General features: G+C 48.7%; 1 protein-coding gene across 1 annotated transcript; it reads right to left on the reverse strand.

The window, feature by feature from the left end:
• Positions 1-19158: 19158 nt before the first annotated feature.
• LOC126960729 (putative uncharacterized protein encoded by LINC00269) lies at positions 19159-25687 on the reverse strand (the record flags this gene model as incomplete). Its single annotated transcript, XM_050800338.1, has 5 exons — positions 19159-19182; positions 19853-19989; positions 24463-24628; positions 24781-24883; positions 25602-25687. Coding segments are annotated over 5 exons (516 nt in total), but the record flags the coding sequence as incomplete, so codon positions are not given.
• Positions 25688-26805: the final 1118 nt, after the last annotated feature.

Genomic DNA, 26805 nt, shown 5'->3' on the forward strand with positions numbered 1-26805 from the left:
CTGTTAAGTCAGTAAGTAATGCCTCCTCTGTCATTTCTGATTTAAGTAATTTGAGCCTTCCCTCTTTTTTGCTTAATTCATCTCAATAAAGATTTGTCAATTTTCTTGTCAAAGATACAACTTTTGGCTTTGTTATTTTCTGTATTATTTATCTACAATCTAATCTTTATGTCCTTCCTTCTGCTAACTTTACGTTAGTTTGCTATTCTTTTTCTAATTCCTTGAGATGTGCAATTAAGTTATTGATTTGAGATCTTTCTGGATTTTTAATGTAGGTGTTGCTCACAGCTATTAATTTGCCTCTGAGTGCTACTTTCGCTGCATCCCACAAGTTTTGGTATGCTGTGCTTTTGCTTTCATTTGTCTGTAGGTCTTTTCTTATTTCCTTTGTCATTTCTTCTTTGATCCATTGATTATTTAAGAGTGTGTTGTTTAATTTTCACGTACTTGTGATCTTTCTAGTTTTCATTCTATTATTGATCTCTACTTTCTTTTTTTTTTTTTTTTTTTTTGAGACGGAGTCTCGCTCTGTAGCCCAGCCTGGAGTGCAGTGGCCGGATCTCAGCTCACTGCAAGCTCCGCCTCCCGGGTTCACGCCATTCTCCGGCCTCAGCCTCCCGAGTAGCTGGGACTACAGGCGCCCGCCACCTCGCCCAGCTAGTTTTTTGTATTTCTTAGTAGAGACGGGGTTTCACCGTGTTAGCCAGGATGGTCTCGATCTCCTGACCTCGTGATCCGCCCATCTCGGCCTCCCAAAGTGCTGGGATTACAGGCTTGAGCCACCGCACCCGGCCTGATCTCTACTTTCATTTCATTGTGGTCAGAAAAGATAATTTGCATTACCTTAAATTTTTTAATTTATTAAAATTTTTGTTTTGTAGCCAAGCATGTGGTCTATCTGGAGAATGGTCTGGATAGCATTCTCGAGGATAGACCAAGTGCTTGAGAAGAATGTGTAGTTACTGTCATTGAGTGTAATGTTCTGTATCTATCTGTTAGATCCAATTGGCTTATACTGTTACTCAAGTCCTCTCTTTCCTTATTGATCTTCTGATTGTTCTACTATTGAAAAATGGGTTATTGAAATTGTTAACTATTATTGTAGAATTGTTTATTTCTCTCTTCAATTCTGTCAATTAGTACTTCCTATGTTTTGGGGATTCCGTTCTTATGTGCCTACGTGTTTATAATTGTCATATCTTTCTGATGTATTGAGTCTCTTATGAATGTAAAAATGTCCTTCTTTGTTTCTAGAACCCCTGGACTTAGGACACTCCAGAACAAGGATTGGCAAATTCAGACCAGTAAACCAAATACCACTGCCTGTTTTTACATGGCCCACAAGCTAAAAATGTTTTTTACACTGTTAAATGACTGAAAAGTCAAAATATATTTCATGATGTGAAAATTGCATGAAATTCAAATTCCAGTGTCCATAAAGCTCTACTGGAAAATGGCAATGCGCACTCACTCCTATCCTGTCTGGGCACTTCCAGACTGCAGTGGCAGACACAAGTAACTGCAACACAGACCTGCTATGACTAAAACACTTATTACTTGACCCTTTAAAGAATAAACACTTATTACTTGACCCTTTAAAGAAAAAGTTCACATGCGCTCACCCTAAGATAAAGACTGTATCTCCTAGCTTACTTTGATGCCAAGAATGGCCATTTGACTAAGTTTTGGATGGTAAGCTATTAGCAGAAATATGTGTGTGGCCCTAAAACACACTGGTAAGAACAGAAAATGTGTCCTTCTCTGCCCCTTTGTTCTCAGCCATGGCTAGGAAGCAAACAAGGAATGGAAGATGCGCTACCATCTTTCTTGGTTCATGAGATGGAAGACAGACATCAAGGACGGCAGAGCAACCAGGTGAAGGCATCATGTTCCTGATGATAGAGGAACCTCCATAGAGCTTTGAAGTTCCCAAATGTGACCCTCGTTTATATTATACAAAAATTAATTTCTTTCCCTAGGGTCACTATGGTTTCAGGACCATTTTGGGGTACAGTGATTGAATATAAACTAGACATTCTCCTGCTCCAAGGGCTGCTGTATTCCAATGTCATTTGAGACAGGTCAAATGCTACATATCTGGCAATTAATAATTAGATTCCAGCACAAGTCAACAAAAATGGTCTCCCCCAACATGTGGCAATAACACTGTTAGACTCGTGACAAAGAATTTGTTTTCTATCCACTGAGTAACAGGTTTAAGGATATTATTAATAAACTACCTGCACACCAAAGAAAAAAAAGATTTTACCAAATACAGTATTTAACATTGATACATTATCAAATCATTTTAGTCCTAGAACAGCCCTTGAAAATCTTGTAGCTCATGTTAGGATTTTTTTGCAATAAAACTGTCTTTTAAATAAACTCTTATACAAAAACTCCAATATAAAAACAGATAAGAGCAGAAAAACTCATCCTGAAACCTGGGCATGGAGACGGGCACCCCACACTGTAGCTGCCCCAGATCCTCAAGTCCCTTTCTGCAATACTCCAATTTTACTAAATACTTTCTAAATGCCAATTCAAACTTTTCAATAAAATTTGCTCACTACCACTAGTCACTGTCAATTTATATTAGTAACAGCCACAAGCTTTATTGAATCTATTCTGGTTACTGAGGAATCATTCATTTTTCTCCCTGAATCTTCATTTTGCTTTGGGTAGGTTAGATACGAAACATCGGGATTTATAGGTAAATTTTGGTACAAATTTTATTAAAAGTTCTGTGGCTGGTATTTAGAATAGACTGCTTTTTGGTCAGGTCACAGTTATACCTATGAGGGAACCTGCAAGTTACGAGCCCCGTCCACAACAGCTTAGAAGACGGCACAAGTCATTCCTCTACTATAACCATAAGGTGTGTGACGGGGCCAGTTTTATGGTACTTACGGTACAGGTTACTGATGTGTCTAATTAGAAAAATAACTGATCAATAATACCAGGGTGATTTTTATTACCTAATAAAACTGAGAACAGTTTGGAATCAGGTAACAAGGCTAGACCACAAAATCAGCCACAAAGTCTGTGGGCTCCACCACAGGTATTTCCTGCTTGTTATTCTGTCAGAAGACACATTAATGGGTTTTAGAAGAAAATGATAGTTCTTTTTTAAACAGCAAAGTGACAAAGTATATAATAGGCATTTATGTAAGTTTTGATCTCATTTCTTCTCTTGGATGGATGGAGTAATTCATAGGAAGTGAGAAAATTACCGAGTAAGGGTTTAAAAAGATTTGTGATAGAAGCAATTTCTCTAGATGGAAACTTGAATAAAAATGTTGTACCCCACAGTTCCTCACCTCTGGGTAGTGAGAAGCCTTACAGTCTAAATCCATGCCTGTGACTCTTCATTGCCAAAATGAGCAGGATGAGTGGCAGCTGCGGCATGGTGCTGAGCCCTGGCCTGATTCAGACAGCATGTCATGCCTTCGGGAGGGAGAGGCATGACTCAGTACCTCACCAGTCTATTTAAACCACAAAAACTAAATGTGGTTACAGGTTAGGAAGTCTTAAGACATACATACCTTATTGGAACAAACTAGACTCTTAAAAATGAAGATTTCCAATTAAAAGCCGGAAGTTCAGCCAAACACAGTGAAGGCCCTGGCCCTCCAAATATCACTTGGTTTCACCTTATGAGGCCATCACTTTCTGTTTAACTAAATACTGTTTTAAATAAGGAAATCATCAGCTATGAGTCAAGACTGCAGTTAGAAGGATTTTCTATTTCATCGTTTGCCTCATTCTTTTCATTTTGTTTTAATTCTACCACTGGGTATTGGGTTTTCCACGCCTCACGTGTGTACAAGGCCTTGCACTCAGGACACATTTATTGTCTTTGAGACCAAAGACACACCAAGTCCCTGGTGAGGTGTGCTGCCCTCTCCTCAGCCAGCACTGCCTCTCTGGGTCGCCACCATCTGCTCACCTGCCTACGTCTGCCACTCATCACGTGTTTCCATCATAAATTGTCACTCCATCTCTCTTAATCTCAACAGACCCTTTGGAGCAAATTCTACGAGGAATGGTCTTAGAAGTGGGAATTATGGAACAGAATCCCGTTCAAGATGCCATTGATAAGTCCTCCTCCTTTACAACTTCTAATAGCACAAGAGCCCGGCAGCAACAGCGAAGCTCCCCCTTCAGATTCAAGCAGTTTTTCTGATAACCATGGAGGGCTCTTTATCTTGATATACAAGAAGATGAGTGAAAACAGTAACAGTGATCTTCATTTAAATATGATGTGCATCCTTAACAAGCAACCTCCTCAATAAATACAGCAGTAGCATGGGAAGGGAAGTGCAGGTTAACCCCAGTCCTCATCCCGATCTCCACATCTCTGCAGCGCTGCGCTCCTTCCAGGGCACGGTCAGCCTGGGCTGGGCTTCATCCCCATGCTCCTAAACCCACCGGATTTCTGGATTCCTGATTCCCTAAACTACTGGTCTTCCTTTTTTTCCCCCCCGCTCCAATCCCTCTTTGAATAACTAGTGAAGTATTGCAAGAGACTTAATTCCTACTCCATTGTCATTACTGACATTTAAATAAAACTGTCAGCTGGGCGCAGTGGCTCACACCTGTAATCCCAGCACTTTGGGAGGCCAAGGTGAGTGGATTGCTTGAGCCCAGGAGTTGGAGACCAGCCCAAGCAATATGGTAAAACCCTGTGTCTACAAAAAATTCAAAAGCTGGCCTGGTGTAGTGGTGTGTACCTGTGATCCCAGTTACTCCAGAGGCTGAGGCGGAAGGATCACTGGACCCCAAGAGGCTGCAGTGAGCTGTGACCGTTGTGACCATACCACTGCACTCCAGCCTGGGCTACAGAGTGAGACCCTGTCTCCTTCAATCAATCAGCCAGACTGTCACCTTGTTCCTTTAAATGTATTCAGTGGACCCCCAGGGTCATACCCACTGGGTGGCCGCCGTGGTAGGGCTGCCCAGGTGGCGAGCAGAAGAGCTCTGCAAAGTAGTCGGTGACCTGTGAGAGTCAGCAAAGTGGCAACTTGGAATGGTTTCTCTTAAATACATGAACAAATTTGACACTGTTACTTTTACTCTCTTTCACCTCTTCATTCTACTCCATCTGAGCCAAAGAATTTCATCCCAAAGTAACATATTACATGCTTGAAAGTTCTCATCCATCATGTTATACTTTCCTGCAACAAAGATGTATATGCGAATACAATTTACATTTTAAAACACCCTGTGACCATGAGGTCCCAAGTGTTTGACGAAGACACTCCCTATCGTTAGTAATAAGTTGCACATAGAAAGTCAACTTCTACCACTTCATGGCAAGAGTGGGCTTTTTCTCCCATGGATAAATATTAGTTTCTGTTGGACTAACTGGGCCAAGCATTACTTCCAGGATTATGTTTTGTTTTTCTAGTCGTGAGCATGAGAACCTCGCTCACAAAGAGATACATGGGAGTTCTGTTACAGTTACGTAGCACAGCCTTTGGCTGCCTGGAAGATACACACCAAAACCCACAGCGACCTATCACCATGAATACTCCCGATGCTGCGTCCGGGGCAGGTTCATTAGCTCCTCCTTGGGTTTTCTTAAAAACAAGTAAAAATCTCCTGCTTCAGAAGCATCTTCATCCAGTCCTCAGGGGTGCTCACCTTCTCAGTCTTGAGACCAACATTTCCACGTCCCCCTCCAGGGCCTCCTCCCCAGGGTGTCGCAGGCCGGGCTGGACAGCTGGTGCAAGAAGCCAGCCGGGGATGGAGGGGTGAAGACAGCGCGACCTCAGACTTTTCCTCAAGCACTCATTTCAGGGACAGAGGGAGCTCGCTCTGTGTTTCAGGCCGTCTTCTAGGAAGGGTTCCAGGAGTGCCTGACACACAGGAATGATCCTCACACCATGTTGCTGATGTCTCTGCTTTCAAACATGAAAGAAGACGTCCCCTAAGGGCACATGGAGGGGACTCGGTCCCCATCCCGTCCAGGATCCCCCACACTGACCTTTCAGTCACAGGTCCACTTGTGAAATTGAAAAATCCACAGATTTTTTTAAAAAGCAACACCACGTAGATAGAAAAAACTAGAATCTTACAGAAGGCCTGACCATTATTATGTGAATAATGTTAGAGAATTCTATTACATTTCAAGCCAAAATCCGTGACACAATAGAACTGCAGTCTGCTCCCGACTCGAGGTGGTTGAGGAACTGCACGTACGCACCTCCTCTTCCTTCAAAACCCCAGTGAGTGACGGTAAACTGCATGTACGCACCTCCTCTTCCTTCAAACCCCAGTGAGTGACGGTAAACTGCATGTACGCACCTCCTCTTCCTTCAAACCCCAGTGAGTGACGGTAAACTGCATGTACGCACCTCCTCTTCCTTCAAACCCCAGTGAGTGACGGTAAACTGCATGTACGCACCTCCTCTTCCTTCAAACCCCAGTGAGTGACGGTAAACTGCATGTACGCACCTCCTCTTCCTTCAAACCCCAGTGAGTGATGGTAAACTGCATGTATGCATCTCCTCTTCCTTCAAACCCCAGTGAGTGACGGTAAACTGCATGTATGCATCTCCTCTTCCTTCAAACCCCCAGTGAGTGACGGTAAACTGCATGTATGCATCTCCTCTTCCTTCAAACCCCCAGTGAGTGACAGTAAAGGAGTTCAGAAAGAAAGAAATCTACACAGATGAAAGGCTTAGGTGGAAGATCAGCAGGTTCCACCAATTTACTGGGAACTGGAGAGGAAGGGAGCAGAGGAGGGACCCGGCCCCCCACGCCAGGCTCGAGACACCCAGGCCTGGTTACTACAGGCAGAGACGAAATGGACACATGCGACGTGCCGAGAGCGGATGGTTCTGAACGGCGCCAGGCACAGGCAAACACTCGATGTTAGCCAGGACCGACCACGTCAGCTGCCAGTCCTCACATGCCCCACACAAAATGCCCATCAGCCTGGGAACTACCACCCACTCGCAAAACTGGAACATTCTTCCTCTCAAAAACTGATTTGAGACCTAAGCTCTGGGGATTAGGGTCTCCCGCAGCACGGTGGCTCTCGGTGCAGCCACCCTGAGCAGAACAGCAAACCCCAGCAACAGGAGAGCAAGTGGGAGTGGTGGGGGGAAGCCGCCAAGCACCTGTGAAGTGGGAGGGGTAGAGGGACACCGCCAAGCGCCTGTGGAAGCAGCAGGTGCATGCGTGCAATTCCAAATCAGAGGTGCCCACGAAGCCATGCGTCTGCACTAAGGGAAAAGCCTGACACCCATGCACACCTTTGTGAGTTTCTAGAACACAAGGATAAAGAGAATAAACTGAGGGTCGGGACAGCAGGAGTCAGTGTCAGCAAAGGGACAAAAATCAGGCTTCCCAGCAACAACACTGAGTTCAAACCAACAAACTCAGGAAAGGAAAATGCCCGCAAAATTCTTAGGCAAAATTATTTTGGTGTCAGAACTCTATACCCAATCAAACTTTCAAATATATGAGGGTAGAGTTTCAGACAGGCAAGATGAGAAACTTTAGGAAATTATCTGAAGATGGACATCGACAAAATGAGGGTGGAAATAAAGACAGAAAAACATGAGAAATTTAAGAAACAATAGGTCTAACCAGGAGAGAGATGAAAGGGTTAGCAAGGACAGCACTGCATTCAGGCCTAAAGAGAAGCTGGTTCTGAAATTCCCAGAGAAGCCTCCAGGAAAGAAATCCCCACAGACCAGGCAGCAAGGGAGGAGACAGGAGGCGTCACAGTGAGAAACCTGTGTCATCCCTTGGGCCTCTGGAACGCCTTTAAGAGGAATAAAGATGGAAATGGAAGAAAAAAAGAAGCCACAGAAATTCCAGGAAGGACAAGAAAGAAAACCGTCAGCGTGCAGCAGCCGGCTCTGCAGGGGAAAATGTCAGCGTAAGGTGGACACAGAGATTTGTTTTCAATGTTCAGCTTATACAAAAAGCACCAAAATTAACTCTGATTACTAAACAGATTTTCAAAGGTCTCAACCCTGACAAATGCTGGGTGGCAGAAGTGCAATGAGAAGTGTGGAGGTGCTAGCGTCTCTCTATGGCAAGCTGGGCTGTCAACTGACGCTGCCTAGAGTTGACAGAGCAAGAAATTAAGGTGCGATTTATTATTTAAAGTTAATGATTCAGCAAAGGGAGAACTAAAAGCAATGGTTCAATTCCATCGAGAGAGGGGAAGAGGTGGTAAATACTTAATGTCTAGAGTAGATACATCAGGGGGCGTGTAAGTCACCCCCACAGAGCTACACACAGGAACCAGTCGCAGGGAGTCACACAGGGAAACCACCCTGGGGGACGCTGGACTCACACCTGTGCACACCCGCCCCAACCCCGGGAACGTGTCCCAACCCCAGGAACGTGCAGTCCAGGGGGAGCCCCACGTCAACCACGGACTTCAGAGTACTGGACACACACCTGTGCACACCCGTCCCAACCCTGGGAACGTGTCCCAACCCCAGGAACATGCAGCCCAGGGGGGAGCCCCACGTCAACCATGGACTCTGCACAGCAATGACGCGTCAGTGTGGGTCCATGCACTGTGGCAGACACACCACTCAGGCAGTATTGATAATGGGAAGGCTGTGGGGGTAATTGATAACGGGAAGGCTGTGGGGGTATTGATAATGGGAAGGCTGTGGGGGTACTGATAATAGGAAGGCTGTGGGGGTATTGATAATGGGAAGGCTGTGGGGGTATCGATAACGGGAAGGCTGTGGGGGTACTGGTAATAGGAAGGCTGTTGGGGGTATTGATAACGGGAAGGCTGTGGGGGTATTGATAACGGGAAGGCTGTGGGGGTATTGATAACGGGAAGGCTGTGGGGGTATTGATAACGGGAAGGCTGTGGGGGTATTGATAATGGGAAGGCTGTGGGGGTAATTGATAATGGGAAGGCTGTAGGGGTAATTGAAAACGGGAAGGCTGTGGGGGTAATTGATAACGGGAAGGCTGTGGGGGTATTGATAACGGGAAGGCTGTGGGGGTATTGATAACGGGAAGGCTGTGGGGGTATTGATAACGGGAAGGCTGTGGGGGTATTGATAACGGGAAGGCTGTCGGGGGTATTGATAACGGGAAGGCTGTGGGGGTATTGATAACGGGAAGGCTGTGAGGGTATTGATAACGGGAAGGCTGTGGGGGTAACTGATAACGGGAAGGCTGTGGGGGTACTGATAATGGGAAGGCTGTTGGGGTATTGATAACGGGAAGGCTGTGGGGGTAATTGATAATGGGAAGGCTGTTGGGGGGTATTGATAATGGGAAGGGTGTTGGGGGTATTGATAATGGGAAGGCTGTGGGGTAATTGATAACGGGAAGGCCGTGGGGGTATTGATAATGGGAAGGCCGTGGGGGTATTGATAATGGGAAGGCCGTGGTATTGATAATGGGAAGGCCGTGGGGGTATTGATAACGGGAAGGCTGTGGGGGTATTGATAATGGGAAGGCTGTGGGGGTATCGATAACGGGAAGGCTGTGGGGGGTACTGGTAACGGGAAGGCTGTGGGGGTAACTGATAATAGGAAGGCTGTGGGGGTAATTGATAACGGGAAGGCTGTGGGGGTATCGATAACGGGAAGGCTGTGGGGGTACTGGTAACGGGAAGGCTGTGGGGGTAACTGATAATAGGAAGGCTGTGGGGGTAATTGATAACGGGAAGGCTGTGGGGGTATTGATAACGGGAAGGCTGTGGGGGTATTGATAATGGGAAGGCTGTGGGGGGTATCGATAACGGGAAGGCTGTGGGGGTACTGGTAACGGGAAGGCTGTGGGGGGGTAACTGATAATAGGAAGGCTGTGGGGGTAATTGATAACGGGAAGGCTGTGGGGGTATCGATAACGGGAAGGCTGTGGGGGTACTGGTAACGGGAAGGCTGTGGGGGTAACTGATAATAGGAAGGCTGTGGGGGTAATTGATAACGGGAAGGCTGTGGGGGTATTGATAACGGGAAGGCTGTGGGGGTATTGATAATGGGAAGGCTGTCGGGGGTATTGATAATGGGAAGGCTGTGGGGGTATTGATAACGGGAAGGCTGTGGGGGTATTGAAAACGGGAAGGCTGTGGGGGTAACTGATAACGGGAAGGCTGTGGGGGTAATTGATAATGGGAAGGCTGTGGGGGTATTGATAACGGGAAGGCTGTGGGGGTATTGATAACAGGAAGGCTGTCGGGGGTATTGATAATGGGAAGGCTGTGGGGGTATTGATAACGGGAAGGCTGTGAGGGTATTGATAACGGGAAGGCTGTGGGGGTAACTGATAACGGGAAGGCTGTGGGGGTATTGATAACGGGAAGGCTGTGGGGGTATTGATAACGGGAAGGCTGTGGGGGTACTGATAACGGGAAGGCTGTTGGGGTATTGATAACGGGAAGGCCGTGGGGGTATTGATAACGGGAAGGCCGTGGGGGTATTGATAACGGGAAGGCCGTGGGGGTATTGATAACGGGAAGGCTGTGGGGGTATTGATAATGGGAAGGCCGTGGGGGTATTGATAACGGGAAGGCCGTGGGAGTATTGATAACGGGAAGGCTGTGGGGGTATTGATAATGGGAAGGCTGTGGGGGTATCGATAACGGGAAGGCTGTGGGGGTAGTGGTAATAGGAAGGCTGTGGGGGTAACTGATAACGGGAAGGCTGTGGGGGTATTGATAATGGGAAGGCCGTGGGGGTATTGATAACGGGAAGGCTGTGGGGGTATTGATAACGGGAAGACTGTGGGGGTACTGGTAATAGGAAGGCTGTGGGGGTACTGGTAATAGGAAGGCTGTGGGGGTAACTGATAACGGGAAGGCTGTGGGGGTATTGATAATGGGAAGGCTGTTGGGGGTATTGATAACAGGAAGGCTGTGGCGGTATAGATAATGGGAAGGCTGTGGGGGTATCGATAATGGGAAGGCTGTCGGGGTATCGATAATGGGAAGGCTGTCGGGAAGGGTAGTGGGTAGATAGGAACTCTCTGTGCCTTCTGCTCAATTTTGCTGTGTATCTAAAACTCTTTGAAAAATATAGTCTTGGCCAGGCATGGTGGCTCACACCTGTAATCTCAGCACTTTGGGAGCTGAGGTGGGTAGATCACTTGAGCCCAGGAGTTCAGGACCAGCCTGGACAAAATGGTAAGACCACATTTCCACAAAAAATACAAAAATTAGCCAGGTGTGGTGGTGCACACCTGGAGTCCCAGCTACTCAGGAGGCTGAGGTGGGAGAATCACCTGAGCCCAGGGGTGAGCCATGATCGCACCACTGCACTCTGGCCTGGGCAACAGAATGAGACCCTGTCTCAAATAAAATTTCAGAAAAGGAAGTCTTTAACAGTGAGTTACCAGTGAGTCTCCTGGGCACCTTGGGGCAGCCAGAGGCAGAGCAAGACACTCTTGCCTTTCAATTGTAATTCCTTCTGAACTATTTGATTTGTAAACTATACACAAATGTTACTTTCATTAAAATATCCATAAATATATAAACATTAAATCATTTTTAAGTTTTTAAATACAACCTGATAAGCAATAACAGGGAAACCAGGTAACTCTCTACCTACAGAAAGGCCTTCATGATTGTGTCAAAGTTTATTCAGAAAGTACAGATGTGGCGCTACCGAGTTTTTGCCGGAAGAAAAAAATATTTTTGGAAACAAAAATAAGAAATATTGCTCACAATACAGGGCTCTTCCTTCAGTCCTGGCTTCACTGGCCACCTGGACATGAGGGAACCTCGGGATGGCCACTCCAGCTTTTTAGGCCACAGTGACCTCACTTTCATTCTGATCTTTGTAACAGCCATGGATGGTAGGTGATGAAATTACCATCATCTCCATTTCGCAGATAAAATAACAGGGCAGGGACAGTAAAGGGCACAGCCACACCAGGACTCAACCCCACACACCTGCCCCACGCTGCCCAGTGATCACTAACGAGCACATAGGTGGGAAAGGAGGAGGCAAGACGCACTCAGGAATGCCTGGTACATGTGCCCCGATTCCTCTTTACAATACACGAGAGGAGACTCAGTCTTTGATTCCACAGTGACTTTGATGCAGAGCACCAGGGAACTGGATACGGCTTCAGAACAACTTCAACACCCTCCAGATTCTGCTAAAAACATGAATCTAAAATAGGAAAATCAAAGACACACACTCTTTAATTCAAAGACATCTGATCTCAGATACGGTCCCGTACGATCCTGACCCTCAGCCAGCCTGCGGACCACGCAGCCTCTGACTCAGCACCATCCGTCAGCTGCCGTGAGCAGCACGTGACACAGGGGAGGGGACGGCCGGGTCCAAAGAGAAGACCCAAATGAGGCAAAGGCTCCTGCTTAGGAACCCACCAGAACATCCCTTCAGCCCAGTGCCCAGCGACGCGTGTCATTCAACTTTCAGAACAACGGTCCTCAAAACACCATGCTAAACACGTCGAGTCTCACGCAACTGCACCATGGCCAACACACGAAGGAAACCGTGTTTTCAACAAATCTCATGGGGGCTGCCTTAGCGTTTTTCACAGATCAGCTTCATCACTGGAGGAGGGCAGGTTGGCTGGATTGCAGTATCTTACATATTCTATAAGTGTAAACTGGATAACTCACTGCTACAAGGGACCCAAACTGGAAGAAATGGTCAGAGTTCAGGGAAGGAAAGAATTTTCTGGAGCAAGTTGAAAGCAGAAAGGGCCCTGCGTTAGACAGGAAAGGGAAGGGGACAGAGAGGGACGAGGAGAAACAGCTTGAGGCGGGGGCTGATGGTGAGTATTCCAGGTGGGGGTGCGGCACGTGCAAAGGCTCCATGGCAGGAAACAGGGAGCCACGAACAAGGAACTGCACGGAAACAGCTTCTCGCAGCAAACGTTCCGGAAGACCCATCGCGGGCACCCCAGGAAAGAGGACATTTTGCAGAAAGCTTGAGAGACAGAAAGGAGAAATCTGGGTCTGCCAAAAGGCACTGAAAACACCGCGTGCAGAGAAGTGACATGATAAAAATGGCTCCAGAAAGATTATCCCGGCAGCTGTGTGTAGGATGGTTTCAAGCCGAGAGAGACTGGAGGCGGGAGATCTGCTAAAAGAACGTTCTCCTGACTCAAGCTCAGGGTGAGGAGGGCGTGGCTGGGCAGAGCCTGTGTGGGGAGACAGCGCTTGGGGGAAGGGGGATTCCAGGTCCAGGCTCAGTTTCCGCATCTGCGAAAGGTGAGGCCTGACCAGATGATCTTTCAGCCTGCACAGGTCTTGACTCAACTGACTTCTGTCTTGAGATCCCAGTATGATCTCAGGGTAGGCTGGATATGAATATGAAACCAGGGAGATGAAAAAAAAGTATATCCCAACTTTCACACCTAAAGAACAAGGCCTGGTTTGGCAAATTAAAATTCATGCATTTTTTTATTGTGTCTTAAAATCTTCTCTAATATATAAGATTGCATCTGTGCTAATTAAAACCAGATTAGAGAACGTTCTCAACATCAGCTCCATGGTTTCTAACCCAACCTGGCCCTCAAAGGCGGTCCCACAACAGCATTGTCTTTGCCGTCAGCCCTCACCTGCCCACACCTGCTCCCCTATGGCCATGACAATGCCTGGTCCACTTGCTAAACAGCATGAGTCCATCACCTTCTCCCATCTCCTATGCCACCAGCAGCATCCCCCACAGACGCCAGATCCTTCCAGACACTCGTGGCCCCAACCTGCTCACCCTCACACAGCCCCCAGCAAGTTTTCCAGCCATAAAGTATTCTTATGACTATTAGAACAAAAAAAGCCACTAACATGACCTAAAAGGCCCTCACAGCCTGGCCCCTAATGCCTTGTCAGTCAAATACCAGTTATAACCTAAAACAGGACCCCAACAGCCCAGGGCACCAAGCCCCGAGCAAGCACTAGGATGCCCCTGGATCCCCCGACCACCTGTGGGCACACCCCAGCATTATCCCCCACTCTCCACCTGCCTCCCTGCCTGCCATGGTCTCTAGTGTGTGGGTGGCACAGCCCTGACAGTCAATTGGCTTCCCAGCCAATGTCCAGCACTTTGCTCTTTCAAACCACACCTGGGGGCATCAGCCAGTGGACGGCAGCCCAGCCAGGGATCCGACACACGTGGAGCCCCCTCTCCAGCCCCTCAAGCCACGCCAGCCGCTGGTCGACCCACAGTCCTCAGATTCTCCAAAAGCTCCGCCCCTCCCTCTCTCCCTGGGCCTGGAATACATTCACCCCCACCTGCCCCTCGTTCCTACTCACGCTCCAGACCTCACCTCAAATGCCGCTTCCCTCCTGGGCTTCCAGCTGCTCACACAGTCAGAGCTCAGTTATAATTAAGATTATTAAAAACATGTTTAGCAATTCACTTGCTTGGCACTTAATTTATTTTTCTTTCTGAGACAGAGTCTTGCTCTGTTGCCTAGGCTGGAGTGCAGTGGCAATCACAGCTCACTGCAACCTCTGCCTCCTGGGCAAGTGCTTCTCCCACCTCCTGAGTAGCTGAGACCTCAGGCACGAGCCACCATATCCAGGTATTAATAATTTGAGTATTTTTTTTTTTGCAGAGACGAGGTTTTTCCATGTTGCCCAAGCTTGTCTCAAACTCCTGAGCTCAAGCAATTCACCCACCTTGGTCTCCCAAAGTGCTGGGATTACAGGATACTTAATACTTACCTCCCTCCACAGACTCTAAATCCAGAAAACACTGTCGTCTGTATTTACAAAAGCACACTCAAGGCCAAACCCAGTGACAGGTGCACTGGGGGTTATCGGTAAATACATCAAATGAATGAATGACTCATCGGTAATAAACCCTCATGTCCTCTTTTGTATCCACCAGACACGCCAAAAGCCTCTTCTAGAAGAACATATTGTCAGCAAGCTTTCAGAAACTCAGCCAAAGTCATCCAGATTATCACAAATTGCTAGGATGATTTACCAGATGGACTAGAAATATGTATCTTGGTTACAACAGCACACTGCTTGCTTCCTAACTTGCTTTCTTTCTTTTTTTTTTAGAGACAGGGTCTCACTCTGTCACTAAGCTGGAGTACAGTGGCATGTGTGGCTCATGGCAGCCTCAGACTCCTGGGCTCAAGCGATGCTCCCACCTCAGCCTCCTGAGTGACTGGACTACAGGTGCACGCCACCACGCCTGGCTAATGTTTTTTTAGAAGTGAGGTCTCACTATGTTGCCCAGGCTGGTCTCAAACTCCTGACCTCAAACAATCCTCCCTCCCTGGCCTCCCAGAGCACTGCGATTGCAGGTGTAAGCCCTGCCCCTGACCAGGCACACTGCTTTTCAGTCCCTACTCTGTGGCCCTGGACGTCTAAGTAATATTATTCCTATCTTCAGGAATGTAAGATACTGACACTGCAACCACTGTTTCTAAGCCAAGCTCACTGCACCTTTCCGGAAAGGCACGGGCACAGAGGGAGGTAAAACATGCAAACTCCAGGCCGAAAGTGTCTCGGCTCCTGCCAGTCCCGGACTTGTTAGGAAGAGAGTTGTCCCATTGTTTAAGGTTCAATGACGAATTCTGTCAGGGTCTCGCAAAGTGATCCCTACAAAAGTTGTCATGTGGCTGGGACGCCTGCTGCAGAGGCTGCCCTGAGGACTGGGAAACCCACCTGCCCTAACGCCTCCCACGCCATAGGCCTCCCACTCACTCCCCACGTGGCGGTCCTGACGCCTCCCACGCCGCACCACTCACTCCCCGCTGTGAAGCGATCCCTCCCACCTGCCCTGACGCCCCCCACGCCGCACCACTCACCCCCCACGTGGAGCCATCCCTCCCACCTGCCCTGACGCCCCCCACGCCGCACCACTCACTCCCCACGTGGAGCGGTTCCACTCACCCCCCACGTGGACCGGTTCGGCTCCATCCTCACTCAGATCCGCCAGGCAACCGAACCTTCCCACCCCGAGGCAACTAAGCAAGAAGGCAGGGCTGTTAAATGGGGAGTTAAAGTGCACCCGATGCCGCTGGGCGCGTGGTGGTGCCGCCGCGAAGGCCCTCCTGCTGCAATCACTTGGTGCACCGCGCCACCCAGACAGGGCACGGCCTCCCACGGCGGGCCGCTCAACATCCCCGGCCTTCTCTGTGCAGGATTTGTTAAGACCTCAAGGAAAATAGCAAGTATTTATCTATTTCATTATCTTGGATCATCTTAGAGGACACACGAGTGTGTCTAAGGAGGGGATAAGGCTCCATCTGGTGAGCCAGCACGTTTTTATACCCACAGCATTCGAATGATGAATCAAGAACTCAAAGCTCCTAGGGCTGCTGGCTGCTCCACCAACTACTTCCTCCCGCTCCATCCACCGTCTGTGGCTCCGTTTCATTCCCCCAGGCATCTGTGGCTCCCTGTCAGCGCCTCACCGAGAACTTCTCATTCCTGCAGTTCTGTCCACAATTTCAAAAGACCTTCAGCGGCACCTCCCATCTCACAGGCATCCCTGCAATTCTTCTTTCCTGGAAGTCAACGTTCGCTGGCGTAGTTATGATTTCAAGGCCCTTATTCTTCCGAGTGACTCAATGCCCCATTTCCCTAGAGAGGGGGCTTCAGAACAAACCCACTGGGGCTGTGTGAGCTGGAAACTCAGGAAAGAGCAGGGGACGGCCTGACCTCCCGGCATGATGAGCCTCCAAAGACACGTTTGTAAAGTTTGTGTTCCATGATACAGAGTAGCAATTCCTCATACACACCGGGCCCCTCCTCAGTGTAAGTGACTGGGTCCACAGCAACACCCATCTGGCCCTAAACGGTCAGGTCTGCGTCCCCCCAGTGAAGCCTCCTGGATTCTCAACATCTCTGCTTTCACGTTTGCAAGGCACATGGTAACATTTGACCCAAAGACACCAAGTTAAAAGATTGTTTGAGCTGTAATCTGTCTGTTCCCCTAAGGAAGAGGTATAGGAAAGTGGTGACCACACAATGACTGCAGTTTCTGCCATTTTTCACGTGATAATAATGGGAACGGGGTGAGGGTTATCTACTGAAATGGCTGAGAGAGTCGCTACAGAAGGCTGCTCTGAGGACCCGGAGCTCGCCTTCTTGGAGGGGCAGGAGTGGGAGGCTCTGAGCTAGATGTGCAGTGCCCCGGGCCCAGGCGACAGCACCATGAGGGCCTCCCCTACCCACCTTGAAAGTACAGCATCCAGTCGCAAGCACCCCTCACAGGCGCGGCCTGCACCTCCAGGCTGCCTCTCTCCAGTGCCTCCCGGCCGCCATGGCATCTTCCCATTTATAAATTTCAGGAGGGAATTTAAGCCTTCATCTTCTGAGCAGCCCCCACCGTGCTCAGCAAGGACAGAGCTGTCTGGAGAACCTCCTGCCCCATCCCCTCCTTCTGACCCCACACAGAGCACAGGCGGCTGGTGCTGACCGGGCCCTGCCATCAGCAGCGGCATCTGGCTCAGCACTGCTGCACCTCTCCCTGGTGGTGCGACCGAGACTGGCACATCTGTGCTTCTTGCCTGACTGTGGACCTCCGGAGGGCAAGGCAGGCCTCACCTGCCCTTTAATCCATGGGTGTGAGACCAGCCCGGACACACTAGGCTGGAGGAAGGCGAGGCATGAGCATAGAGCAACGTGCACCTTGCCTTCTGCACCTGCTGGTGGTAGCTGGCAGCCTGGGGATTATCCTGAGTCTCTCCTCGCCCTCTCTGCTTCATGGCAGGACAACTGGACAGAACGATTCAGCCCACACTGACCTCACAGTGAGGAAAAAGTGACAGACCAATGATTTCAGCTCAGGGAAGGGAGAAAGTGGCACAGGCAACCCAGCACTCTCACCTCCAAGCAGCAAGCGAGATGAAAACTGGGTGAGTGAATGCCAGGGAAGAACCGGGCCACAGCAGAGCCCTGGAGGGAGACCCTTTTCTACACCAGCAGCAACTGACCACTTCTTTAAGGAGAAAAAATGGGCTTGAAAAAAGTGTCAGATGAACTTTCTATGAGGGCCAGAAAGAGACAGGAAACTCAGAGAGAGGTTTTTCTAACCTCACTATTCAACTTCTGTAATGTGTCAGGGGAGAAAAATATGAGGCCTGGTCAGAGTCACGAGACGGCCGAGTGAGAGGGACAGAGGGCAACACCTCCCGAGTGACTGTCAGAAACCTGCAGCAGCCAAGCGCCAGGAAAACGCTCCTTTCCAGGGGAGGGTGGCCTCGCATCGGCGTGCCTACGGACACCTGTTTGCTGATGGAGAAAGAAACTTCCAACCGTCCACAACTCGGCCAACTCACCTGCTCAGACAAAACGAGCAGGGGCCCAGTGACGAATATTTCGGAATAGGTGTATTTTTGGACTGGACATTTTTCAGAAACTAAATTTAGTCAGTTTGAATTCTTTTTAAAAAATGCTATCCCATTAAGCCTTTTGAAATAGGGAATATACATCTCATTATAAAGACAGGACACACTGTTCTCCCATCAGCCCGAAATGCTGCAGACGACGAGCTGTGGGGCCGCGCAGTAGACGGACCCGCGCGGGGAAGGGCGGAGGCACAGACAGGGACATGGGCCAGGTGTCCCGGAAGTCAGACATCAAAATGTATGGCCGTTAATTAACTGTAAAATAATAGCTCACTTGTAGTTTTTAAAAGTCATGTTTTGTGTTACCATTCATTGGCAATTCTGGCCATTTTCAAATGCTTATTAACTGAAATATTGGCTTCTTTATTAATTTTGTTTATATTTTTTGTCCATTTTTATGTACTCAGGAAAACCCTCATATTTAGCATATTAAACTGTTTCTAAGTACACTTGATTTTATTCCTGTAGACATAGAAAAGATTCAAAATGTTTTCATCAGATCTATCGATCCATTTCTTCATTCCTTTTTATTTTGGTTTCTTTTGTTACTTTTCCTCTGATGTCCTCCCTGAGCCCAGTCCACACAGTCGCCTTGACCTCCCCTCATGTGGCAAGGACGCGGCACGGCCAGTGCCCACGTGCAGTGCCACGGTGGACACGCAAGTCTAGAGAGAGCTCTGGCAACGGCCTCCAGACTCGGGATCGTTCGCTCGTGCAGCCAGCCTAACCGGCCCTCGGGAGACCCAGGAAAAGCCCTTCAACCCAGGAATGTGAGTTTGTTTGGAAGAAGGGCTTTGCAGAGCTGACGAACTAAGGCTCTTTGGTGAGGGGATAACCCTGGGCTTTCTGAGGGGGCCCTGACCGCCCTCACATGTGTCCTGCGGGGTAGATCTGCAATGGATGGAAGGGGAGACACCGGAGAAGAGGAGGCCACGTGGAGACAGAGAAGCAGGCTGGAGTGATGAGGCCACAAGCCAGGATGCCTGGAGCATCAGAAGCCAGGAGAGGAGGGCCCGCCCGCGCCTCTGGAGGGAGCAGGTCCCAGGATGCCTGGGCTCCAGGCTTCCAGCCTCCAGCACCCAGACTGCACTCTGCCGTTTCGGGCACCCGATCTGTGGTAACTTGCTATGGCAGCCCCTAGGAAACTAAACACACCCATTAATCAATAATTCTGTTCCTAGGAATTGACTGGAGAAAAGAAAGATCTACATTTTCAGAAAATATTCAAAAAAATACATTAACCACAGAACAATAGCCAAACATTTTTGTAAGTAACTTAAATGTCAAACAATAGGGGAAAGTTTCAATCACATTCCATACAGGAACGTTACACATCGATTAAAATTAAATTATAAAAGGATGTTTTGAATATATGGGCAAATTCTTAGAAAAGAATATAAAGTGAAAAAAAACAAGGTAGTTTCCAATTCTGATTTTTAAAATAATTAGAAGAAGGCTGGAAAGAAACACACCAATAAACTATAATCATTTCTAGGTCATGGAATTATTGCTGACTTGTAATATATTCATTAGCTCCTAAATACTTAGCAGATAAAATGACCAGAAATAAAAGAAAAGAAGGCCAGGTGCAATGGCTGACACTTGTAATCCCAGCACTTTGGGAGGCCAAGGCAAGAGGATTGCTCGAACCCAGGAGTTTGAGACCAGACTGGGCAATATAGCCAAACCCCAGCTTTACTGAAAATATAAAAAGTTAGCTGGGCGTGGTGGCATGCACCTGTAGTCCCAGCTACTCAGGGGCTGAGGCAGGAAAATCACTTGAGCCCAGGAAGTCAAGGCGGCAGTGAGCTATGATGATGCCACTGCATTCCAGCCTGGGCAACAAGCAAGGCCCTGTCTCAAATAAAGAAAAAAGAAAAGAAAATATACAAAAGTAGCCTAACTCGCCTCCCATGATACCCTCAGATACAGAGAGAGCAAAATGAATTGTAGGTGAGAAGAATCTCAAGAGCTATAACAAATATAGTAAAAGTTGTCAGAAAGCAAAGATCTGGTAGCCAAGGAAAGGTCTCCATGACACACGACAAAGCAGTAACCCCGGGGTTTCACCTGTCCTTGTCCACTGGGAAGCCACTGGCTGCTTTCTGAGCGTGTCCCAGCCCACCACAGAGGAGGGCTCTAAGGAACGGGCAGGTGCTGATGGGCAGTGCTGAACACCTGTGTGCCGCCACGCACTCCTCAGTGAGGCTGTTCGCAAATTCACAGCACTGCGGGGCTGGATGTCACCCAATATGCGTAAGCACTTTTTAAAAAGCTAAAGTGAGTGGTAAATGATACGAGATATTCTATCTCTCAGCTCCTCTATGGTTTGGACTCTAGTGCTTTTCTGGGAGAAAACAAACGCCAGGTAAGGGCTTCCTCCTCGGGTCACAGCATGGGATATGCTGACCCACCGACGCCCACGGGGACCACTCTGTCCCCACCCAGGGGTCATGCACCCCTGCGGCTACGTGGAGCATGCAGCCGCGCTGAGCTGGCTCTGTGGACCTCAGTCTTAGAGGAGCGAGGCAGAGACAGAAAGCACCAGAGTCCGCCCATCCCACCACGGAGCCCCCCAAAGAGTCCACCACAGAGCCCACCCATCCCACCACAGAGGCTGGCCCATCCTGCCACAGACACATTCGTTCCACCACAGAGCCTGCCACAGAGCTCCCCGCCATCCCACCACAGACCCACTCACCCCACCGCAGAGCCCACTGTCCCACCACGGAGGCCCCCACCCTGCCCCATCCTGGAGCCCCCGACCCGATCCTGCCACAGAGCCTGCCCATCCCGTCATGGAGCCCCCCCGCATACTGCTGCAGAGCCCCCACGCCTGCCCTGCACCCCATCCCACCTCAGAGCTCACCCTCCGGCTGCCTGTGTCCTCCGCGTTCCCCTAGGCTGGAACATGGCCTGTCCTCCCGGTCTCTCCGCCTTGCTTTTCGTCAGTCACAGCTCGTTTCTGGAACTCGGGACCAAAGATGCCTAAGCAAGGCCTGGCGGTGAAGTCCATCACGTGACTGGCGCGGGGCACGGTAAATGGTGCACTTGTCACTATGGCTCGATGGCTTTCAGAGGAGGTTTCTCCTTCCCTGTCTGCTTTATGATATCTTGCAGTCTTTTTATTGAACGAAAACATAAAGAAGTCCCGTAAGACTCAGAAGTATGATGCACTGTGGGTAGTGTACACACTCAGAAGAGCAGTCAGAGGCGGGGCAGTGCCAGGCAGCCCCTCACCCTCTAGAGCCTCCTGGTCTCTAGGACAGGCCAGCTTTCCTGTGTCGCTCTCCCCGGTCCCCGGAGAACCAGGACAGCTCAGCCCGGGAGGGCGAGTGTGACCACCCCAGGCCCAGCACAAGGGCCCCACTGCCCTTCCCAGCCACTGGCTTGGACATGATGAGATGTGAGGGGAGGTCTTCTGGAGAACTCACAGTAAGGTTTCCTTACTGCAAAGGTGTCCCCCATCACGCCTGCAGGGCTGATGTCACCAACAGGGGCACCGTCCCCGCATCATGCCTTTAGGGCCAGTGTCCGCAGCCAGCAGGGGCTACGCCGGGATGCTGAAGGCCACAGAGCAGGCAGCGGGAACCTGGTTGCTGAGGATGACACGCTGTGGTGCTCTGTGGTAAGAACTCACAAATCCTCAGTTTCAGTTGTTTTGTGTGGGACTTTCTATTATATGCAGCCAAAAGTATTCTGATACAGCAAAAAAACAAAAACAAAACAAAACAAAAAAACCCAGAAAATCAGAACCACTGTCCACCTCAGCACCTGCAGGTGTGCAGCTGGCATTCTGATCCACATTCATTCAGCAAATGAGGGGCTCATGCCCAGCAAGGTGTCAGGCATGGGGGACATTGCCATGACCACAGTGGGTGGCCCTCTATCCCACAGATCTCTCCCAGCCTGTGGCACTGGACGGTGGCAGCTGCGTCCCCAGCTCTGGAGCCCCCCCTGCCAATGTGGCCTGCGGCTCTGTGTGACCTCACACGGGATCCGATGCGCCATCTGACCCCTCTACCCCAGTTTCCTCATCTGCAGCTTTCAGACAACGCCAGCACTGACCTCACAGGGCTAGCATGAGAATTACATGAGTTAATGTGAGTAACTCGCCCAGCAGTGCCAGGCACACAGCAAGCACTCAACAGATGCCAGATATGATCAGAAAACATCAAAAATAAATAAGTTGCATGGGGCATGAGAAGGCAAGGGAGCCGGAAGCACCAGAGGGATGGCACCCACTTTCGCCTGGCCTCTCTGAGAAGCCCTACATGTGGGAAGGCTTGGAGGAAGGAGAGATACGCCCCATCCTTCCTGCAGGGCATACAGGCCCCGAACCAGGACAATCACTGAAGTTCAGGCACCAGCAAGGAGGCCTGGGTGATGGGGGCAGAGTGTTGAGGGGATGAACTTGGCTGGCCTGGGCGGGCTGTGAGGGGTGGTGTGGACCCCCATAAGCAGGTGGCCTGGAGCTGAGGCAGATGGAGATGTGATCGGGCTTCTAGGGTTCCTCATTCTGGAGTCGGTATCCTTCCAGTCTGGTCTTTATGCTCCAAACTCAGTGGCTTTAGGGAAATGGATGAACATATTCACACTGTCTTATAATCCGTTCTCTTTACTTAATATGGTATGAACACCTTCTTATAGAATTAAGTACTTAACTTCCATCTTTTTGTGGATGTGTATTTTTTATAACATTGCTGTTTCACCATGAATTTACCCAATCTTGTTACTGCTGTTTTCCAGTATTATACTACGAAACACAACTGGAGGGGACATCCACTTACCTAACTTGCTGTAAATTCATGATTATTTCCTTAGAAAAAGTTTCCAGAAGTGAAATTGCTGGGATAGTTACATGCAAAGAAGAGTTTTTTTTAATTGAGTGCTGTGACTCTTAAGAAAATATCATTAGAAAAGCAAGTAGCAGGAAAAATTGAAGACTGAGAAATACTGTTTGGTTGCTTTAAAGAACTACAGAATTCAGGTTTCACCAACAAAAATAAAACTTTGAATCTAATTATAGGGACAACCTAGAACATTTTGTTTCAGGCCCAGTAGTGTTACATTCTAAAATGGCCACAACAAAAGGTTGAAACTACAACTCTCAATTGTTTACGCAAATTTCTAAATTATATATAGTAAAGATAGTCAGAAAACAGATGTTTGGAAGTTTGTTCAGAATGTCAAAATATTATGAAGAATGTTACACAATGGAAATTATTTTTAAAGAGCTAAAGGTTTCATATTAAAGACCAAGAAAAAAGGCAAAGAACCTGCTGCTGTGCTTGTCTCTAGCACCCGCAACTCGGAAGCAGCGGCTGAAACGTGGAGAAGGGACGGCGGCGTAACGAGGCGTCAACTGTGTATATTTACGAGGTCATGCAACTGTTTATCCAGTGACATGGCCTAAAACCCTGCAGCAGGTGTAGAGATGGCCTGGGCCACCCCTTCCTGCCATCTCTGCTGCACTGAGGACAGCATGTGGACAGACTGGGGGAGGTGGAGGCTGGGACCCAGCCCCAGCGAGGAATTCGGAGGCTGGGAGCATGACCTCACTCGGGCATTGGGGCCGGGGAAGCAGCACTCCAACTAGGTTCGAGAGAAAAGACATGAGGAAAAGGCAGAATGAAAAGCACTGTCAAGTGTGGGTGAAGCCAGAGTCTTGCTGGGGCACAGCCCAGGCAGGGAACAGAGAGTGACCATGGGGAGCAGACAGCCAGCACCCCGGGAGGGTGACGTGGCCGGAGAAGAGGCAGGGACGTAGGTCGGGCTGGGGAATCTGTACCTCGAGGAGGCATCAGCCCTCTGCTGCACCTTCACCCATTCAGATCACTAGATGAGACCGGGGGCCAGGGTTCAAGGGTGATCAAGACCCTTCTCACAGAGTGGCTATTCCAAAACATCAAAGACAAGGAAAGTGGGAATTATAAGGTGGTGAGAAGCGTTACCCTAACAGTCAGAGTACAGAGAAACCTGCCCAACCCAATCTCGTGGGTCAGGGAGGATGTGCGGAGAGGAGATGCTGCCTCTAAGCTTGCTGAGCGAACGAGCACTTCTTCCCAAAGCGCAAGACAAGGGAGAGAAGAGGGAAGTGGCAACGGGTCTGAGAGAACCATTATGACGGCTCCATCCACAGACTGCCACGGCCACCAGAACAACACTTACCTTCAGCTAAAACAGGGTTCTGGGCATCTACATGCAAAGACTCGGATGGAATGTGAAGGCACACGAAACTTGAGAAATTGCTGTTGTCTGCAGGACACACAACGTGAATCCACGTGTCTTCAGCCCTAAACCACAGTAGCTTAGTGAGTGATGCAGACACAAAGACCTGGCCATGGAAATCACATGCAAATACCAGCAAAAGGCCTGGTGCAGTGGCTCACGCCCATAATTGCAACATTTTGGGAGGCTGAGGTAGGCTGATGGCTAGAGCACAGGAGTCAGAGTCTAGCCTGAGCAACATGGTGAAACACCATCTCTACTAAAAATACAAAAAATTAGCTGGGTGTGGTGGTGCATGACTGTAGTCCCAGCTACTTGGGAGGCTAAGGTGGGAGGATCGCTTGAGCCCAGGAGGTCGAGGCTGCAGTGAGCTGTGATTATGCCACTCCAACCTGATAGACAGGAGTGAGACCACCTCTAAATAAATAAGTAAATAAATACCAAGAAGAGATCATCAGTGCTGAGTGTAGGCTGTGCATGTGAGTTTTTCTGGTTTATTTCAAAGAAACCAAATCAAGACACAATCATTAAAAAATACTTCTGTGGGCCGGGCGCGGTGGCTCAAGCCTGTAATCCCAGCACTTTGGGAGGCCGAGACGGGCGGATCATGAGGTCAGGAGATCGAGACCATCCTGGCTAACACGGTGAAACCCCGTCTCTACTAAAAATACAAGAAAATTAGCCGGGCGAGGTGGCGGGCGCCTGTAGTCCCAGCTACTCGGGAGGCTGAGGCAGGAGAATGGCGTGAACCCGGGGGAGCGGAGCTTGCAGTGAGCCGAGATCGCGCCACTGCACTCCAGCCTGGGGCACAGAGCAAGACTCCGCGTCAAAAAAAAAAAAAAAAAAAAAAATACTTCTGTGGCCAGGCGCGGTGGCTCAAGCCTGTAATCCCAGCACTCTGGGAGGCCGAGACAGGCGATCACGAGGTCAGGAGATCGAGACCATCCTGGTGAACACGGTAAAACCCCGTCTCTACTAAAAAAACACAAAAAACTAGCTGGGCGAGGTGGCGGGCACCTGTAGTCCCAGTTACTCAGGAGGCTGAGGCAGGAGAATGGCATAAACCCGGGAGGTGGAGCTTGCAGTGAGCTGAGATCGGGCCACTGCACTCCAGCCTGGGCGACAGAGCCAGACTCCGTCTCAAAAAAAAAAAAAAAAAAAAAAAAAAAAAAAAAAAAAAAAAAAAAAAAAACTTCTGTATTTGTAACTGTTATATGTTATACAACCCCAGCCCCTGAATATAAGATCTACCCTCAGAACATCTCTTACAAGTTAGTGCCAGAGAAAATTCATCTTCACCAAAAAATGAGTATCCAATGTCCACCCTGATAGCATGATCAAGTGAGGTCGAACATGGCTTTGTGGTTTTGGGTTTTTGTTGACTTGACTCCCTAGAAGCTCAGTGTCAAATGTGATGCTGAAGAATTACATCCATCCTCATGGCTATCACGTTTGTTTCCTCTAATTTTCTACTTCTAGTTTCTAATTAACTTTTTTGCCCTTGTCCTTTTGTGGTTAAGTTCAGTCAAAAACTTTTTGGAAAGTGGCAAGAGAGATACAAAAAAATAAAACAAGACCAGAAATAATAAGTAAAAGAGTTTTGGGAGAAATCAAAGAGTGGCTTGCTAATTTCCATTGTGGATTGGCTCAAAGTAGGCCTCAATTATATTTTTTCATGATAAAAATAGTCAAAACTAATCCAGCATTTACTACGTGCACCATTCTTATCACTTTACAGTCATCAATTCATTTAATCCTCCTACACCCTATAAGTTAATATTGCATTAGCCCCACTCTTAGTGATGAGAAAACTAAAATATGGTGAGGTCAAATAAAGGGCCAAATGCAGCCGGGAAAAGTGACTCACTCCTTTAATCCCGGCACTTGGGGAGGTCAGGGCAGGAGGATTCCTTAAGGCCAGGAATCCAAGACCAGCCTGGACAACACTGCAAGACTTCCTTCTCTACAAAAAAAAAGTAAAAATTAGTTGGGTGTGGTGGCATACACCAACTACTAGAGAGGCTGAGGTGGGAGGATCACTTGTGCCCAGGAGGTCAAGACTGCAGTTAGCTACAACCATGCCACAGAACTCCCGCCTGGATGACAGAGGGATACCTTGTCTCTAGAAAGCCACTTGCAACGCTGTGCAAAAATCACAGGACAAACATTCATTACACACAGGAGGATATTTTTAAATACAGCCTAATTTAAAATACATACTCTATGGACCCTTGGGGATCATTTCCATTTTTCTTCTTTTGTGCAGAGTGTGAAACATTTTAA

This window comes from Macaca thibetana, chromosome 8, assembly GCF_024542745.1.
Source record: "Macaca thibetana thibetana isolate TM-01 chromosome 8, ASM2454274v1, whole genome shotgun sequence".
Lineage (NCBI taxonomy): Eukaryota > Metazoa > Chordata > Mammalia > Primates > Cercopithecidae > Macaca > Macaca thibetana.